Source organism: Gopherus flavomarginatus, chromosome 5 (assembly GCF_025201925.1).
Source record: "Gopherus flavomarginatus isolate rGopFla2 chromosome 5, rGopFla2.mat.asm, whole genome shotgun sequence".
Classification (NCBI taxonomy): domain Eukaryota; kingdom Metazoa; phylum Chordata; order Testudines; family Testudinidae; genus Gopherus; species Gopherus flavomarginatus.
The window spans coordinates 155,546,661-155,567,231 of record NC_066621.1 but is presented as its reverse complement, the minus strand read 5'-3'; the positions used below and the strand labels follow the sequence as shown (position 1 = coordinate 155,567,231).

Here is a 20,571-nt window from a genome sequence, read left to right as displayed (position 1 = left end):
AGACAACACATCTGAAATGTTTTACGTAAATAAGCAAATAAGTGCCCGATCACCACCCCTTTGCCAGGACAGAATCAAGTTGTGGACATGATGTCAAAAACATGGGATAACCCCAATAAATCTCCATCTCGCAGGAGCCAACAATTGATTTAGCAGACTTTGTAAGTAGACAATCTTGTCATCAACCCTGAATGGTGGTATACCAACATCCGAGATGCCAACCCTTCCTAATTTTCCATAATCCTCCTGATTTTTATATGTAATTACAAAATTGCTAATTGAGGCTTAAGTCTACTAATTTTGCAAGCACACACATTATTCACATACACACAAATATCTGTTTGTCACTCTCAACCACTCAGTTCTGACAAACACAGCAAATAGCGCCTCAGCCACAGGGAGCATTTTCTCCACCATCCCTATGGCACATGCACAGAGTAAACAGGGAGGTTCTGGTGGGAGGCAAGCTATGGTGATTTTAAATGTGTTGGATTCACTGTCCAGACCACAGGCTGCACATTGCATTCTGACTGTCCCGTGTGGACCCTGATGGACTATGTTAATGCACTGTATGTGTGACAGATAAGGCAATTCCTGCCATATCCATTAGAGACCTTATTGAATTAAGTTTAAATAGCTTTGGGGGTCCATTGTATTAAATGAATAGCTTATATACATTATTGTGAGCTGGGATTGTATGTAACATTTCTAGGGAGAGGTGAATGCAAATTTCCTTCCTCTGGTTATGCAGAATCTCAGCCTTTTGAAGCTACTACCAGAGGGGAGGACCATTGTCTCCTAATTATCTGTTCCCGGAATCTGATGACCAAAGGCCCAAAGCTATTCATGGGGATGCTTGTTCTGAGCTAAGGCTGTTATAAACTTGTAACCACAGGGAAACCCCTTTGTGGAGTTGAAGGACAGACTCCTACAAGAGCTCTTGTTGGAGTTGGGGGTGATCTCTGGTAAGCTTTTTAGCATGTTTGTAGGTTCTTTTATTGCTTTAATGTTTTCTCTGTAATGCTTTCACTTCAAGAAGGCTTATAAAGAGCTATGTGGTAACTTATAACTGCCAGCACTTACCCTGCATTCAGGCTTTAATCTAGAAAATAAAGCACAGACTGGCCTGGTTGGTCAATCTGGCTTGCTGGGGCTATCACAGTGTACCCAGGGAACTGTGCAGCCTGGAAAAACCCTGGTTGGGAGGGAGAGAGGTGCAGGTGTCTGTCCAAGAGAAGTGATGGCTGAGGAGCCAGGAGTCTAGAATGAGTGCCCTCGGGACCATAGAACGGGACTACAGGAGCAGTTGGCCTGAACTATGATGCTAGGTATGTAGAGTGCATCAGCAGGGTCTACACAGGATAGGTGGAGCTCAACATGCAGCTTGGGCAATGAATCCAGTGCCCCAGACCTCACTGACAGTTGCCACGACTTGCCGTCTGTTAGACCCTCACTGCACGGTCTGTGGGGAAGGAGAAGCCAGAGGCACAAATGAAGGCAGCAGTGGAGGTGGAGAGAGGGAATGCAACAGAAGAGGTAGAAGAGAAGGAGGATCATCCTGGGAAGGTCGTCCAGGCCTGAGACTGACCAAGCCCTAAACTTGATAGGAGGGCAGCTTTCCTAGGGCTAATCCTCCCCATCTTCCTCTTTGGGGGATGGGGCTCAAGGACACAATGAGGGTGGGGCCCAGGGGCTAAGATCCCTCTAAGCTGCAAAGCAGGCTTTAAAGGGCCACACAGCCACAGGGGCCCGGAGAGGAGAGAGGTAGGGCATGGGCGGGGCCTGGGGAGAAGAGCAAGTTGGGGCTTGCAGGGCTGCTGCGGGCTCCTCCCCCGGAGTTCCATGCTGCCTGTGGGGAGAGAGAGGAGGGGCCCCTCTTCCAGAACTCCGTGCTTCCGGCAGGGAGAAGGCTGCGGGGAGTCCTCTGGCCCCAGCCCTGGGGCAGCTTGCACCCCAAACTCCTCATCCCCAGCCCCAACCCCCTGAACCAGCCCGCAATCTCCTCCCACACCCTGAACTCCTCATCCTCGGCCCCACCCCAGAGCCTTCACCCCCAGCTGGAGCCCTCCCTGTACCCTAACCCTCTACCCCAAGCCTGAGCCCTTTCACACTCCAAACCCCTCATCCCCAGCCCCACCCCAGAGCCCACACCGCCAGCCCAGAGTCCGCACTCCAACCCTCTGCCCCAGCCCTGAGCCCCCTCCCACTCTCCAAACCCCTTGGCCAAACCCTTGCCACACATCACCTCTATATTGGTGCACATAACAAATTTCATTCCATACATGAACTTAAAAAATTAGAGGGAACACTGCCCAGGGGTCCAACTCTGTCCCTTCTTGGCCACAGACATGGAGAGGAGGGGATGGGAGGGGAGAAGGCAGTCCTGTTGATTGAATGAGCCGCTGAAGCCTTGGGTCTGTTAGCACTGCACTCCAGTGTTCTCCTTCCACAAGAAGCAGGGCCAGTATCAGGATCAGTACAAGGGACCTTTGTACTGGGAATCTCGTCAGCACCGCAAATGCTTTGGTGGCAGCTTTCAGTGCCCTTAACATCAGTATAGCCAGACACTCTGGTACTGCTTTCTGGTACTGCTGTTAGCTTTGGGACTGACACTGCTTCCAGCATTAGCATACTTGGTATCAACGGTACAGCTTCCCTTGGCAGCACCGCTTCCTGCCTCGTTCTGGGCGAAGAAAGAGTCGGACCGGTTACTCCCTCCCTCTGGTCTCACTCTCTCTTTATCTTCTGGGTCCCTAGATTCCTCAGCATCTGAGTTGGGGTTGTCATCCTCCCACTCTCAAATGCCTGACCAGCATCAGGGACCACTGATAGACATTACCAATATTGGCGCTCATCTCTTGGTCAGGATGGAGGCATTGGTGACCAGTAGGCACCAGGTCAGGGGTCTCCATTCTGACCAAGAGATGAGCGCCAATATTCGTAATGGTCCATCAGTCGTCCCTGATGCTGGTCAGGCATTTGAGAGTGGGAGGATGACAGCTCCAACTCAGATGCCTACGTCAGTGGCATCCATAGAATCTGTCAGATGCTCCTCAGTCACAAAGGTCCCTCTCTTCATCTCGCTTAAAGGTGACCACAGGCACCAGCAGTCCTTCTGTCCACACTGGAACAGTATCTTGCTTTCACTCAGTTAAGGGCCTTGTCTTTGTCTCCAGACAATTCTGCACTACCTGGCTCATCCTTCCCTTCAGTACCAGAGAAATTTAAGATTTACCAAGACCTTCTGCAGTGTGTAGCTGCTTCCCTCAGTATCTCAGTGGTGTTCTCTTGCAAAAATTAGTGGATATCCTGCAGCCATCTGCCCCTGGGAGAGTCACCCTCCCTATCAGTGATGTGCTCCTTGAATTGAGTACAGCTCTATGGAGCACACTGGCTTCAGTACTGCCTGCAGCTGAGCGTATGGAAAAGCGCTATTTTGGTTCTCTGCAGGGAATTTTGAGAGGATTTACTCTCATCCACCCCCAGATTCCCTAGTTGTAACTACAGTGAACGAGAGAGCCTGGCAGGGCATGTTTAAGTCCATGCCCAAAGATATTCCCCCCGCTTTGAGGACAGGCTGGCCCACTTTCACAATGCTTGGGACTTGATCACCACCAACAGCTGGTTCCTAAGCACCTTCAGATCAGGTTATGCCATCCAGTTCCTCCCCCACCTCCTCCCCACTCATCCATCTTCAGGAACCCCTCTCACGAGATATTTCTCCTCTGCTCTCTGCTGGCTTTGGGACTGGTGGAAGAGGTTCTGCTGGAACACTGGGTCATGGCTTCTACTCCTGGCACTTCCTGGTACCTAAATCCAAGGGAGGGGTAAGACCCATTCTTGACCTTCGCAAGCCTCAACAAATATATCAGACCTGTGAAGTTCCAAATGGTCGCTGTTGATTGGTCTCAGTCTGCTGTCGCAGAACGACTCGTTTTTTGCTCTGGACTTTCAGGATGTGTACTTTCATCTGATTTTGCTGAACCACAGAAAGTTCCTTCATTTTGTTATGGCAGAATGCCACCTTCAGTACACAGTGCTTCCATTTGGCCTCTCTTTTGCCCCTACCCCCCGCCCTTTCCGGGGTTTTAACCAAATACATGATTGTTGTTATGGCATATCTCAGGAAGAAAGGAATTCATATCTACTTGTATCCGGACAACTAGTTACTGAGGTGCAGATCTAGAGAGAAAGTTCTTGCTCATGTTGGCACCACACTGCTTTTACTCAAGCACCTGGGGCTCAGCCTAAACACTGGGAAGTCAACCTTGGCTTCCACTCAAAAAATGGAATTCAGTGGGACCCTGTTAGATTCCGCAACATTGAAAACATTTCTGCTGACTGACCGTTTTCAGACTATTGCCTCAGTCTGCAGTCTCAGCTTTCCATGGCAATTCAAATGTGTCTGAGGCTCTTGGGCCACATGTCCACTTGCATGCAGGTGGTGTAGTTTGCGAGGTTTGCCTTCTCCCCCTTCAAACGTGGCTCAAGATGATTTATCATCCTACTGTTCACTCTCTAGACAGACTGGTTCATCTGTCTCCTCTGAACTCCTTGCAGTGGTGAATGCATCTAGAGAACATTTGGCAACGTTTCCTTTGTCTGGTCAACCAGGTCAATTGTTACTGATGCCTCCCTGATGGGAGGGGGCACACTTGGGGTGACTGAAAGTGTAGGGACTGTGATAGGAGCAGGAGGCCTTACTCCATATCAATATGCTGGAGCTTCAGGCCACCTATAATGAATGTCACACTTTTCAGTCCATATCAGAGACTCAGTGGTTCACATACTTACCGACAATACCACCGTGATGTGTTATGTGAATGAACAAAGGGAAGCACACTCCAGGTTGCTCTGCCTAGAAACGATCAGGCTTTGGCAGTTCTGCATTGAGGAAACCATTACTCTGATAACTATTCACTTATCCAAGGTTCATAATCATCTCATGGGCCACCTGAGTGGGTATTTTTGCCTGAGTCACAAATGGTCCCTGAAGACAAGTGTTCTCTGGGTAATCTTCACAGCTTGGGGCATCCCAACAATCCATCTGTTTGCTGCAAGGGACAACAGGAAATGTTGTCCGTTCTGCTGTCGAGGGGGTGTCAGTCCAGGCTCACTATCCAAGGCTTTCCACCTCAGCTGGCAGTGGGCTCTCCTCTATGCCTGTCCGCTGGTCCCAATCATCCCTCAGGTCATCCTTGGATCCTTGCATTCACTCCTTGAATCTCATGGGCTGAATGAGGAGGAAGAACTGTGTTCAGTGGCTGTCCAACAAGTCCTCCTTAACAATAGAAAACCCTCCACCAAGATGTCCCTATTCAACTCAATGAAAGTGATTTTCAGTGTGGTCTTTAGCCGATGGAATCCAACCAACACTGGTCTCTATACAGGACATTTTGGAGTACCTGCTGCACCTTCAGGTGTTGGTGCTTGTGTTTAGTTCACTGGAAGTGCATTTGGCAGCATTATCGGCACTTCATCTCCCCATTCCAGGAAGATCAATCTTCTCCAGTGCCATGGTAGCAAGATTCTTAAAAGGGCTGCTTCATCTACATCCCCCAGACTGAAAGCTTGTTCCTGTGTGGGGCTTTAACTCAGTCCTAATGGTCTTAATGGAACCTTCACTCAAGCACCAGGCATTTGTCCCTTTCTGCTTTTGTGTCAGAAAACTGCATTCCTGTTAGTGATAACATCTGCAAGGAGAGCGTGTGAGTTGCAGGCTCTGATGGCAGAGCCTTCTTATACACAGTTCTCCAAAGACAAAGTGACCTTACAACCTCATCCAAAATTTTTGTCTAAAGTGGTTTCTCAGTTTCATTTGAACCAGGTGGTACCTGTGTTCTTTCCTCTCCAGAGGAACGGTGTCTCTGTACCTTAGAAGTCAGGCGATGTCTGGACATGACTAAACTGGTTTATGCTTTGCCTCGTTTGTTTGTGGCATATGCAGATCGCATGAAGGGTTAAACTGTCTTCACAGACAGTCTCCAAATGGATAACATCCTGCATCAAGACTGCATATGAAATAGCTCTGGCTAAGCTCCCTCAGTGAGTGCATGCTCTTTGTATGAGGGTGCAAGCAACGTCCATAGCATTCCTCAGTGACATTTCCATATTGGACATTTGCAGGGCTGCTATGTAGTCATTGATACATACATTCACAAACCATTATGCCATAACTGCATATTCCAGGGTAGATGCACCCTTTGATGGAGAGGTCCTGCAGTCCTTGTTTAAGTAGGCACTGAGCCCTGTGTCCCGGGGGAGGTACTGCATGTGAGTCACCTAAACAGAATACACATCTGCATCTACTCAAAGAAGAAGAAATGGTTATTTACTTTAACTGGTTCTACGAGATGTGATGCAGATGTGTATTCCACAACCCACCCTCCGTCCCCTCTGCATCAGAGTCTCGTTCCTGGGTGTTCAGTGCGAAGGAACTGAGGGAGGGTTGGGGAAGCACCAGCTCATGTAGCTAGGTGAGGGGCTTTGATCACCAGGCATGAGAACCACCTCTCTGTGGATACTGCTAGGCAAATTTCTCCAGCTCTGGTGCACTGGGTATGCACACATCTAAGTGGAATACATGTCTGCATCAGAAATCGAAGAACCACAGTTCCAGTAAATAACTGTTTCTTCTCTGAGATGTTGTCATCTGGGAGATCGCACAACCTGCCCTCCGTCCGCGCTTTTTTTTAGTGAGGAAACTGAGGGATAGTTGCAGCCACTCTGCCATTTATGCCCTAGGGTGGGGAAGTATGAGGATATGCACAGCACAATGGACACTGCTATTCAGCAATTCCTATCTCACATGCATGAGGCATATGCACATCTAGAATTGGATCTACATGGACAACATGTTGAAGAACATGGTTAATATAAAGTAAGTAACTGGCTTTTTTTCAATAAGTATCACAGATCCTGTTGTGTGATTCTCTCAGATCTCGCAAGCTAAGCATCAGGTTCTTGGGAGAGTCCCCAGAAGCACCTGGCTGTTGCAGGAAATAATTAAAATCGCTCAGATAATGTGTAAAGTGACTCAGAAGGTGGCACTTTTCATCCAAAGTCTGTATGCACCTGTGTCCTGCCATTCTGTTAGAGGACACTGTGTCTGTGGAAGTGTGGTATCTTGAGGATAAGAAGTAAAGCGAAGCTCCCAGCCATTTGTAGTCATTAAAGATCTATTTCTTTTCTTAGGAGCAAGAGAACTATAACTCCACTATCCTGGTTACATTTTAGCTTGAGCAACTGCAATCTATCTACTTAAATATTATATTCAGTTTCAATTGGACACATTATTCTTCACTTCCCATCCTAATGTTGTTCTTGTGTGTTAAATAATCAATTCAGTGGTTTAAAAAAGCAGTCACTGTGTTTGGTACATAAGTTTAAGATTTGTAAAATATCTTGAGGGATGAAAACATGTTATATAAGTGTAAGATCGTTATCATAAGGGCTAATTTCAAAGAGCAGTTGTTATAAGAAATTTCTTGTTTCAGTTTTGAACACCTGTGTTATTGAATGCAGCTGAGATTTGCTCTGATTACACTGTAGCCTGTTTAATCAGGACAGAGCCCCTTCTTATTCTAGAAAATGATGAGCTGCGAGTCCAGTTCAGTTTAAGCATTCTTCTTAACTTGTTCTCTTCTTATTTTTTGTTTTACCGAGAATTCATATTAGTGGAGAGAAACCAAAAGATCGATCATGGCACACTTTGACTCCTATAGCAGATGATAAACTTTTCCTCTTTGGTGGACTGAGTTCAGATAATGTTCCTCTAAGTAAGTAATTCAAAAGATACAGAATCCATCATACATTTTATGCTAACCATGATGTTATATACATTCAACTTCATCATGAAGATGTTTGGTCCAGATCTTGTTATATGACTCTCACTCTATGTGAATATTTATTCAGACACTTTTTATTATTGTTGTTTTATGTAGCACTGTTGATGGACATAGCACACTATGATGAGTATATGTGTTGAACAAATTGTCTCTTCACCAAACAGCTTACCATTTGATAAAATAAGAGCTAGAGTCTCACTCATGCCAGTCTAAATCAGGAATAACTCCATCAAGACAATAAAATTGCACTAGTGCAAAACTAGTAACAAAATATAATTCCAACACAATATGTGAATAAACGTAACTTTAATCACATTCTGCTCCAATCTGACCTACAAAACCTTCAAGTAAAAAGTGAGAGAACCTGAAACAAAGCTCTTTTTCTAATAAAGGCAGCCTGTATAACTGATAAAATGTACAGGAGGTGGTAATGATGGAGCTTCAGGTTTCACAAATATTCAGGGCCAGATTTTCAAAGGTGTATATTTAATGTGTGTGCACATATAATGTACACATATGCAAAATACATAGTTAAATGGCTGATTACTTGATTTACTTATGCAAATGGAAGGACATATCAAATGTCCCACAGGGATCAGTACTGGGTCCAGTACTATTCAGTATCTTCATCAGTGATTTAGATAATAGCATAGAGAATACACATGAAGTTTGTAAATGATACCAAGCTGGGAAGCATTGCAAGTGCTTTGGAGGACAGGATTAAAATTCAAAATGACCTGGACAAACTGGAGAAATGGTCTGAAGTAAATAGGATGAGTTCCAAGAAGGACAAATGCAAAGTACTCTGCTTAGGAAGGAACAATCAGTTGAACGCATATAAAATGGGAAATGACTGCCTAGGAAGGAGTACCATGGAAAGAGATCTGGGGGTCATAGTGGATCACAAGCGAAATATGAGTCAACAGTGTAACACTGTCGCAAAAAAAGCGAACATCATTCTGGGATGTATTAGCAGGTGTGTTGTAAGCAGTGCGGAAGAAGTAATTCTTCTGCTGTAGTCGGTGCTGATTAGGCCTCAACTGGAGTATTGTGTCCAGTTCTGGGTGCTACATTCAGGAAAAATGTGGACAAATTGGAGAAAGTCCAGAGAAGAGGAACAAAAATGATTAAAGGTCTAGAAAACATGACGTATGAGGGAAGATGGAAAAAAATGGGTTTGTTTAGTCTGGAGAAGAGAAGACTGAGAGGGGGCGTAACAGTTTTCAAGTGCATAAATGGTTGTTACAAGAAGGGAGAAAAATTGTTCTTGTTAACCTCTGAACATAGGACAAGAAGCAATGGGGGCTTAAATTGCAGCAAGGATGGTTTAGGTTGGACATTAGGAAAAACTTCCTAACTGTCACGCTAGTTAAGCACTGGAATAAATTGCATAGGGAGGTTGTGACATCTCCATCATCAGAAATTTTTAAGAGCAGGTTGAACAAACACCCGTCAGGGATGGTCTAGAATCTAGACTCTGGATCAGGGGCGGGCAAACTATGGCCTGCAGGCTGGATCTGGTCCCTCAGGGCTTTGGATTTGGCCCGCAGGATTGCCCCCTGTGGCGCCGTGGGCCCCGCCCGGCTCTCAGAAGCAGCCGGCACCATGTCCCTGCGGCCCTCGGACGAGGGAGGGGGCAGAGGGCTCTGTGCATTGCCCTTGCCTTCAGGCACCACTCCCCGCAGCTCCCATTGGCTGGGAATGGGGAATCGCAGCTAACGGGAGCTTAGGGGGAGGTACCTGGAAGTGCAGCAAGGGCAGCACACGCAGAGCCCTCTGCCCTCTCTCCCCCAGGGGCCACAGCTCTTCCTGGAGCAACGCGGGGCTGGAGACAGGGCAGGTATGCAGGGAACCTGCCCTGGCCCCAGTGCGTGCCACTGCCACCCCAGTGCCAATTTAGATAAGCGGCGCCGGGCCAGAGCCCAAACCCTGCCTGCGCACTGCCCCCCAACTCCTTTCCCTAAGCCCCCTGCCTGCACCTCGCATCCCTCCTGCACCCCAACTCCCTGCCCTGAGCCGCCTTGTACACCCCGCACCCCTCCGGCATGCCAACTCCCTGCCCTGAGGTCCCTGCTGCACCCTGCACCACCGTGCACCCCAACCCCCTACCTTGAGCCCCCTGCTGTACCCTGCACCTCTCCTGCACCCCAACCCCCTGCCCTGAGCCCCTTCCTGCACTCCACATCCCTTCTGCACCCCAACCCCCTGCCATGAGCACCCTCTCGCAGTCCACACCCCTCCTGCTCCCCTGCCCTGAGCCCCCTCCTGCACTCCACACCCTTCCTGCACCCCAGCCCCCTCCCCTGAGCCTCCTCATACACTCCGCACCCCTCCTCTGCCCCAATCTTTAAACTACGATTTGAGGACTTCAATAGCTTAGACATAGGTTAGGGGTTTGTTACAGGAGTGGGTAGGTGAGATTCTGTGGCCTGCATGGTGCAGGAGGTCAGATTAGATGATCATAATGGTCCCTTCTGACCTTAAAGTATATGAGTCTATGAGTCAATCCCTTGCCCTGAGCCCCTTCCTGCACACCACACTCCCTCCCACACTCCACACTCCCTCCCGCACCCCAACCCCCTGCCTCAGCCCTGCATACAGTTTCCCCACCCAGATGTGGCCCTCAGCCCAAAAGGTTTGCCCACTCTTGCTCTAGATAGTACTTAGTCCTACCATGATTACAGGGGACTGGACTAGATGACCTCTTGAGGTCCGTCCCTTCCAGTCTTATGATTCTATGATTTGCACAGACAAATTCTGGATCTGACACTGCACTCTTTTATTCAGGCAACACTCCCATTCATTTTAAGAGTTTTGCCTGGATAATGATTTGGACTGTAAGATTATGTCTTCTCTCTTTTACAGATATGGGTGATTGTCCATGTAAGCACTTTTTAGCAACCATTTTTTAAAAGCCTGTCACTTAATATCTATCTTGCATTAATCAAATAATCAAAAAATTACTACTGTCCTTGCAAATTAAGGAATTTTATTTTTATTAAGGTATAAGATCATTATATATTTAATTATGGAAATCATGGTTGTAGTCAGTGTTACTCTTGCTGTTGCTGCATGTAAATATCTGCTATGCAAAATAAAGTCCTTACTTAATTCCTTCTTCATTGTCTGGCACCTTGGAGATCAAGCAAAAAGGAGACTTGGAAGAAGGAGGAAGAGAAAAAAAGAAAGAAAGAAAATGAGATAAAAAAAGTGAGGGAATATTGTGGGAAGACTTTAAGATTTGTAGAGTCCCTGGGACACAGCAGTCTTCATTCTGATGAATATAGTCCTGTCATTTCAAAATAGTCTCTGATTTGACTTGTATATTTTATATTGTGTTTTTAACTCCAGATTTCAGTGTAGCTAACGTCTTCTTTTGTGACAAAAAAGAACTCACAAGTTAAGTCATGAAGACTCTGAAATTATAGTAGTTAATTCATTAATATGGTAGCCATTCTTTTGATGCTAGACATTTTAGACTGTAGAGCTCTTTGTACAAAACAAAAGGTAATATCTTATTCACCAAGAAAGAATTCTAAGATACATATTTTCCTTATTTGCAGGTGATGGTTGGATTCATAGTGTCACAACAAATGGATGGAAACAACTTACCCACTTACCTAAGAGTAGGCCTAGGTATAAAAAAATAAGACAGCATTTTCTGAAATTTTTGAATATTTTGAAATATGATTAAGTAAGGCGTTAAATCAGAACACCTGCCTTTAAAATAATGTATTAAAATATTTTACAAAATGAGCTCAACATAATTGAACAATAGTTTTATTCTTTTTCATTGTTAGGCCTAGTCGTTTTTATTTTCAAGATTTATTATTTAAAATGCTTGCCGGCACTGAAAGGGTATTTGTAATGAAAGGGGTGCAGACTAAATTCACTTGATGTTTTTCTTCCAACTAAGTAGATATAAGAAATATGTAAAAGTAAAATGTGTAACACTTTTACTAATTAACATTAGAAGTATTTAACAATATACAACTACAGGAACCATGAAAGTTCATTATTTTTAGAAGAGACAGAACCAGGGAAATGATGTTGCACCCTTTTAGGATTCAAAGGATGTTTAAATAATAGTTCTTTTTGTTTTTTCCTGAACAGAAACAGCTAATGACACTTACTGTTTTGCATAAAAAGGGCCCAGTTCAAACATCCGGTGTCTACATCTTTTAGATTTGCACAAGTATACTTTTTTTCAGAGCTTGTGTAGAACAAAAACATAATTTAATTTTACAGAACTAAGAGCAAAGGAAATGTGTGATTCTTTCTATTTCTGACTGAAGGAAGTAAGTCTCATGCTCTGAACATGGACATTATATAGATAGTGCCATTGAAAATGGGTACTTACTGCATCAGGGTACACTTTTTTATTTTTACCAACATTAGCAGCATTCCCTATATTTAGAATCCAAAATACTATAAATACCTAGGTAAATGTAATTACTACAGGTGGTACATAGCCAGTTTTAAAAGGACTTTATATGTTCACCAGGGTGTTTCCAGGTTTCTTCCTGAATTATTTAACACTGCAATATATCTGCTGTATTTAGTTTAATTATAATAGGATTGTTACACCAGATCTGGTTGAAATTTAGGAAAACACCTTAAAGCACAAGTATTAATAATCATACTTAGCTTTTGACATCACTTTCCATCTATAGATCTCAAAGTGCTTTAGGCAAGAAGGTGAGTATCATTGTCTATGTTTTACTGATGAGGAAACTGAGGCACAGAGAGATGGCGTGACTTGTCCTGGGTAACATAACAAGTCAGTAGCAGAGTCAGAATTAAAACAGTTGTCCTCTGACTACCAGTACAGTCCCCTCTCTACATTACCTCACGTAAAGTTACTGCTAGGCCACGCTGCCTCCCATAGAGTAATCAAGCTGTGGATGAGTGTCTGGTGTGAGAACAGATGGGCAGGCCAAAGGGCTGCAGCACAGTCACCATTCCAGACTGTAGGTTAGAATAGTATCTGTGGCCCCTGTGCACTGGTTCTTGGCCAGTAGATCTATATGGGCCTGATGCAGAACCTGTTGAAATCAGTGGAAGTTTTTCTGTTGACTTCAATGGGCTTTGCATCAGGCCATATAAACCCAGATCTACCGGCCTCTAATCTGGCCCACTCTGGAAACCCTCTTACATGCTGGCCTATTTGGAGTTGGTTCAGAGCACATTTTCAGTACTGTATCTGTGCCCTATCTCCTCATACATGCATAGGGTTATTTCAGGGCCTTCAGAACACAGGTGGCTGTATGCAGGCTTTCTGCAGTCAGATGAATTTGAGAACAAGGTCTTAAAATTGGGGTTGCCAACTCTGACTGAATCTATTCTGGGAGATTTTTTTTTTCCAAGGTGACATAATGTCATTTTCTTAAAATATCCTATTAAAATCTCCTGCACTGCTTTCAATAGCCATCTGGAGATGGATGCCGTTTCTGGGTGACTCCAGGCCAATCCTGGAGTTTGGCAACCATGTGCTTAAAATGTGTTGGCAAAAAAACGTATAGATGTATATATCCCTATATAAATATATAGCTTATATCCCATGCATAAGTGCATTAATGTATTTTCTTGAGTTTTCTACAAAACTTTTTTATTTATGACAATCCCCCAAAATCGTTTATGTAAGAGACTGTTTTTCTGTTTCTAATTATGCATAATAAACTGTCACTCTGATTATAGACCTACAGTATTGAATTAACCTTGTGTGTCTTGCTGGAAAAAGTGTTTTTTTTTTTTGTTTTGGTTTTTAATTGCACCTAGGCTAAGACTTTGTATGCCACGTTTCTTTCCAGCATGAATTTTTTGTTTGTTATAAACTCCCAGTGTTTAACTAAAGGATAAATTATGTCATCACTATAATTCTAGGTAGAGAGTCTGTGTAAAAAGGCTACATTAATTCAGCTTATGTACTATGTAAATAACATGCTTTATTAGAATGTTTAGGTGATAAGTTAGAGCAGCTGTGAGAGGACATAAACTCTATCAGTCTATAGAAAAAAGCATCAGGTTTCAAGCTAGAATGTCAAGAAAGTCAAGGCAGGAAAGGCTTTCCAGTGTTCTTCGATGATCAAGTCCAGGCCAGAGTTTTCCTAATGCAGATAGGACAGAGACAGATCTATCTACAGGTATGAGGAAGAGAAAAGGTGGGATAGTTTAGTGTAAGGAGAACAGTGAATAATTGCTGAAATGAATGATGTAAGAAAATGTGAGTGAATTTAGTTTTGTTTGAAAATTCCATTTATGCATACTTTTTAGTAGTTAAAACATAACAGAAGGGACCAGATTCTACATTGACTTAGACCCAATGCTGTCCTGTTTACCTGAGTGGGGTTACACTTGGCACAAGACAGTGCAGAATTCGGTCAGTTAATTCTAATAAATAATAATAATAATTAAATGCAGCATAGTGAAAATTTATTTATATGAATCGTTGATAAAATAAGTTTATAAGAATCACTTTTCTCCAGAACATTTTATATACACAACACAAACAAAACTTCTCCTGCTGAGCATGAATGTGGAAATTGTCACAGTCAGAAAGTGATCTGCATGAATTAGAATGAGGCAGAAAAAGGATAGATGGAAACTGACAGAGAAGAACCTGTGTTCTGAGACTCAATCCTAAAATTCAGGAATAAGAGTCAACACAAAAGAGCTCATAATCCCCATTTGCTAGTACTTGTTAATTAAAAAATAAAGTGGAAAACTGATATAAAAATAAAATACTTATTATATGTAAACATTTACCAAGATACTTATGAGTTTTCCACTGTAGTGTTCTATGTAAAATAACGCTAGGTAAGACAATATATGTATGTGTGTGTGTGTGTGTGTGTGTGTGTGTGTGTATATATATATATATATAATGAAAAAACTATACTACGGATCAGCCAGACAGCCACATTAATATGTCAGTCTGTAAGTTCTCTTAAGGTAAAATGGCTAGTCATATTGCTTTCCATTACTTTTTAATCCTCTCATACAAGTATCGAAGTGAATAATTTGATCTTTCAGGCATGGTTCCTGAGTGTTGAAGCCTCCTGAAATATTTTTTATACAATAAGAGTTTAATAAAATTCCTCTTGGTAAGTAGTGTAAGACCAGGAAGAATTCAATTTGTCTGTTCGTAAGTAGTGGATTCATAGCATTTATAAAATTGACTGCTCCATTTAACCAAATTTATCATGTCATTATTCAATTTTCTTTTCAAATGAATCTTTTGAGATATGAGAAATGAGGGGGAAATCATGTGATGTGGATGAGGTTATAGTCATTCAGGTAAAGGTTCTGCTTCCCTGAATCCCATATTAAAACATTTAAAATTAGCTAATTTAGATTTGTTTATCTGATACTATGCAAATAAAGCATTATATTATTATTATTTATTTATTATTTATTATTTAGCTATTCATTTTATTTTTAACTTTGTTTGTAGGTTGTGGCACACAGCCTGTCTTGGCACAGAAGGAGAAGTGATGATCTTTGGTGGGAGCAAAGATGACTTGCATTTCTTGGACACAGTCAGTAAATTTAATAATGAAGTCTTAGTATAATTTAATTTAAAAAACGTTAATTCAGCATTATTGCTGAGAATTTAAATGCATGAAGAGCAGGACATTCAAGGTCAACTGTTCAGCTGGTATAAATTAGTATAATGTCTTTGACTTAGATTCCTAGATTCTGTGGCCAAAAGGGATCATTGTGACCATCTAGGCTGACCTCATGTATAGCACAGGCCATAACTTCCCCAAAATAATTCACAGAGCAAAATATTGTGTAGAGCAGATCTTTTAGAAATATCTTGATTTTAAAAATTGAAAGGGATGGAGAATCCACCACGACCATTGGTAAATTATTCCAATGGTTAATTACTCTTACCATTAAAAGTGTATGCCTTATTTCCAGTCTGAATTTCTCTAGCTTCGACTTTGAGCCATTGCCTCCTGTTATACCTTTTCCTGTTAAATTAAAGAGCCCTTTTGTAAGTACTTACGTGCAAAACAAATATTTACTGGACTATAATCGTCACCCCTTCACCTTCTCTTTGATAAGCTAAATAGATTGAGCTCCTTAAGTCTATCATTATAACGCATGTTTTCTAATCCTTTAATCATTCTTGTGACTCCTCTCTTCAGTGGCACAATCTTGATTTACACTATAAAGTTTTGGTTCCTACAAGAACTACAATTCATCATCATTCATGGATTGTTTGACATTACTATATAGTGTGTTAATTTTTGTGCCTTAATGCCTATAACCAGAGCATAGCACCTGGCCCAGTTAGTGGGATTGGGTGCTTTGTAGATGTGCAGGGGAAAAGCCAGAGAGGCACACTCCATATCCCAACCCTCCAAATGCATGGTACAATTCTGCTGAGCCTGCTTCAGCCACTCCTGCAGGAATTGACACTGAAGCAGCTACATAGCTACAGATCACCCACTCCCTATGCTGCTATATAGGGGCATCTGTAGATCTGAGTTCCACACAGCACAGAACATGTACTTGTGTGCATAACTCCTATGAGTAGTCCCATTGAAGTCATGTGAATACTTATGGACGGATGTGTAAGTGTCTGCTTATCTTAACCTAAAAATAAAATAAAACAAGACTCCACAAGTAAGTGTAACAAACAATAAGAGGGAAAGGGGAAGGAGAATTACGGAAAAAGTAATAGTTATCGTCTGGTTACATAAGCTAAGAGTGTGTACACCTTGATTGTTCTGACTTATTTAAGCTATTTTTGAATTTTACTCTTCAATTACCATTTTAAACATTTGCTATCAAACCATAGCCCCCATTATTTGTATATTATTTCTTGTAATTGTTTGTTTCACTGTATTCTACTGACTATTCTCAAACATCTTTCTACCTACCATTATTAGTTCCGTTTAAAATATAAACTATCCCCACAACTCCTAAGCTTCTCTCCCCTTAGAAGTCCTGCCTCACATAGGGCTGGAAGGCTGTCAAAGCTCTTCTGTAGTGCAGGGACCAGAGGTGGGTCCCTGAAGGTGCCAGATGGCAGGCACATACTCCATTGATCCACAGTACAACATATATTGTGACAACACTGTTGTCCAGGGCTGTGACGATGCCACTAGGGTCTGCCCATTACCTAAATCCCTTCTTACATCTTTCCAATTCAAAAATCCACCTTCCAGCCCCACAAAGCAGTTCTCAAGGGCACTTGATGCTGTAAAGATGTGGCTCTTCAATGTTGGTGAGAGGGGAAGCTGAAGATGACATGTGTCCCCAAAGTCCTGCCTCTGTAGGCATGTAGGTGGGGGTTCAGAGGTATTCAGTTGGCTATTTTTAATCTTTATAAGATAATAGTTAATCTAAATATTCATAGACTTTAATTATATTTATGGTAATCCATTTTATATCATCCTGTTGAAACAAATATAAAGTTATTCCTGAGATAACTTTTAAATTAACAGTTAATCTTGATCATCCTCCTGATTGTTGCTGTTCTTCTTCATTAGGGTCACTGCAGTGATTTATTGATTTTTCAAACTCAACCTTACTCACTTCTCAGGTGAGTTTAGATTATATAGTAGCACAAAGAGTCTAGCACAGATAATTATAGTACTACTTTTTATAACGGAATAGTTTTTTTAGCATAAGGCACTTTGAACTATTTTTACCTGGATCAGTAGGTAAGAAACAAAATTATTAATCTAGTTAATAATGTAAATGTACTGTGTAAACATGTTTCAAAACAGTTTTAAAATATTGGCATTATTATGGAATGGACTATACATAAATTATATATATTTTTAATTTAACATTTTTTGTAGAAGTTTGTTTGATGTTTCATGTGTTTTATCTTTAGGTTATAAGACCTTAGTAAATTCTGACATTCTTTTTAGATTGTGCCTTGACTGCATTGGTAAAAATGCCAGCCTTTTAAAGAATCAAATATCCTGGTTACCATCCAAAATTTTGCCACAAGTGTTGAAAAAAATAACCTTTTGGGCTGCAGCTAACCATCGGCAAGAGAAAAAAGCTGAAATTGAAAGACAAGAGCAAATAAATGTCACCTGAACAAGGACAAAAAAGATATTGACCACTATATGTATTTATAGTGAACAGCAAAGATTTTTGTTAGCGATTGTTTACTAGTAGTACACATAAGGTATTTGGTAGGCTGAGTTTCTACAAAAAAGTCCTTTTTGTTTCCTGAGGTATTGAAAAGAGTGAAAACTAAATATTCTATGTTGTAATAACACCACTTGAGGTTGCAGAAATTAACTTCTGCTCTTATGGTCTTGGTAAGTGATTTCATAAAAAGTACTCTTTTGGAAAGGAACAGAAGACACAGAACTTTTTCAGATGCATAAAAATTTCTCTTTCTGATTTAAAATTTTATTTCCAGTTTTGTCACATCAGCACTTGCTGATGAAGACAAAATGAGTTGACACAGTATCCCTGTTAATTTAACTCTTGTTAAAAGGATTATAATTGCAGATCCTTTTGTTTGATTTATTTCCTTTAACAGCAGCATATGAAAGTTTGATTATTGATACTGGGAGGTAACCATCCTACACAAAAGCAGAACAATTAATATGCTGGCTAACTGTGGAACTTTAAAAGTAAAAAAAAAAAAAAGATATTAAGCTAAATAATTTTGTATGTGAAAATTCAAATGCAGTTCATAACATTGTTTTACTGTAATTCTCTAATCAATGACATTTTTTCAAAATAGATTTTATATATATATTTTATTTTGAATGTGTAAAGTTTATATTTAATTTTGGTTCAAAATATTTTGTTTATTTATTTTAAAAAGCTTATATAGAATTACTATTTTCCTATCTGTTTCAGGTATTTAGTTAGTTGGGACCCAGTCATTAAATTTTTATGTAAACAGTATATTTGAATGTAGACCTATTCTGTTTAGTTTTTACCATTTTTTAAAATCTCACTACAAAATCCTATGTAATTAGGAAAGGAGATTTTGTAGTGAATGTGTATCTTAGAAGAAAATACATTATGACTGAGTATCACAGTTGAGCCATATTTTCCTATTTTCTTCAACTAAGGAGACATTTGATATTAGCAAAAAAATTGTGAAGTGGGAATGTAAATTGTCCAGGTATGTGGCCTTTACGTTAAAAGGGATTCCCCCACACAAAGAAATGGTTCGAATGATTAAACTGGCCCCAATGACTGTAAAATTTTCTAGGTGAAGCATCCACTTCTTCCACTTCTTAACATATAGCTGGATTTGCAGCTCTTATCCTGCAGAACAAGGGGCAGTTTCAAATACATCCTACCACAATGTGTATATTAATTACTTAGATTTTATTATGACCCTCATTTTGCAAAGACTTATATGCATGCTTGACTTCAAGCACGTGAATAGTCCTATTGAGTTCAGTGGGATTACTCACATGCTTAAAGTTATACACATATATCAGTCTTTGAAGGATCAGGGCCTATAAGAGCTCTTTAGACCATCATTTGAACTGATCTAATCAAATTTGAAGATACCACCTCCAGGCTCCACCTCCATCCTCCAGCTTTTATGACTGAGTTCAGAAGTGTTGCAAGTCCTTTTAAAATTGGTTCTTTCACATACAGAATTATATTTTCCTCAGATAGGAGTTACGGTTAAGGATAGATATAATCATTTTGGAATTAATTATACATCCTTAAAAGACAGCTTTTTCCATGAGTATCTATATTAATGATACTAAGGACAATCCCCCCTCAGATCCACATGGTGTTCTGCTTCCCCGTACGTACAGAATTCACAATGACGTCATTGAAAGATCTACATGCATAGAGGAATACTGAAGTATTATTCCTACTGTACAGATGTGAGAGGATAATTTTGTCCATTAACTTACAGAGGAAATAGGATCAAAACGTTCTGTGGCAATATGTAATCCTTAATCAGTTTGCTATAGTTTTGCCACTGCACATATGCTGCTGTCAAAATTTAAAATCAGTGGAATGTTAGATGTACATGGGACATTCAACAGAACAGCAAGTGCACTTTATAGGAATGTTCCTGGGGAACATTTAGCACTAGGAGAAGTCAAAATGACTAATTTCAGACTGTATGATCATCTGAAGTGGAGCAGTGGAAAATTTGTGTTAATTATCTTAATACAAGCAGTTTCGTTATTATTATTAGACTTGGGTAAATGTTCTTATGTAAAGAAGTTAATTTAAAAAAATAGGTAAAATACCTGCCATTTTTTTAATGGAGACTGTGTTCAGATTCAGTTATAGATATTATCAAAAGTGCCTTTAGCACCATGTTATGTTTTCATTAATGTTTCAGAATATCTGCCGTTACTACTTTGTTTACTGTTATAAACTAGAATAAAAATGTGCGTTTTTGACAGACTACATTGTAAATCAGTTATGATCACAAACTGCAAAATATTGTACAATTCTATCATAACTAACATGTTTCCATAAAAATGTGACTATGCCACACTTTAAAGTACTATCTGTAATATTTAATTTCTAAAAGCATAATAATATTTTAGGACAAAAGGATCGTTACACTCCCATTGACATCAGTGCCAAGTATCAGAGGGGTAGCCATGTTAGTCTGGATCTGTAAAAAGTGACAATGTCCTGTGGCACTCATGCATCTGATGAAATGGGTATTCACCCACAAAAGCTTATGCTCCAATACGTCTGTTAGTCTATAAGGTGCCACAGGACTCTTTGTCACTATTGACAT

The 20,571-nt window shown here is 41.2% G+C and overlaps 1 protein-coding gene across 3 annotated transcripts in view; it reads left to right on the top strand.

The window, feature by feature from the left end:
• Window positions 1–20,571, top strand: part of KLHDC1 (kelch domain containing 1) — a 56,185-nt gene that overhangs the window by 35,252 nt on the left and 362 nt on the right. For 2 of the 3 annotated variants that reach the window (XM_050954721.1, XM_050954720.1), the window contains 5 exons: window positions 7,666–7,778; window positions 11,411–11,483; window positions 15,301–15,385; window positions 17,351–17,403; window positions 17,738–20,240. In XM_050954721.1, the coding sequence (XP_050810678.1) occupies window positions 7,666–7,778; window positions 11,411–11,483; window positions 15,301–15,385; window positions 17,351–17,403; window positions 17,738–17,912 (499 nt within the window). In that variant the 3' untranslated portion in view covers window positions 17,913–20,240. Of the gene's footprint in view, window positions 1–7,665; window positions 7,779–11,410; window positions 11,484–15,300; window positions 15,386–17,350; window positions 17,404–17,737; window positions 20,241–20,571 lie in introns of those variants that run through there. The other variant, XM_050954722.1, reaches the window with a different exon arrangement.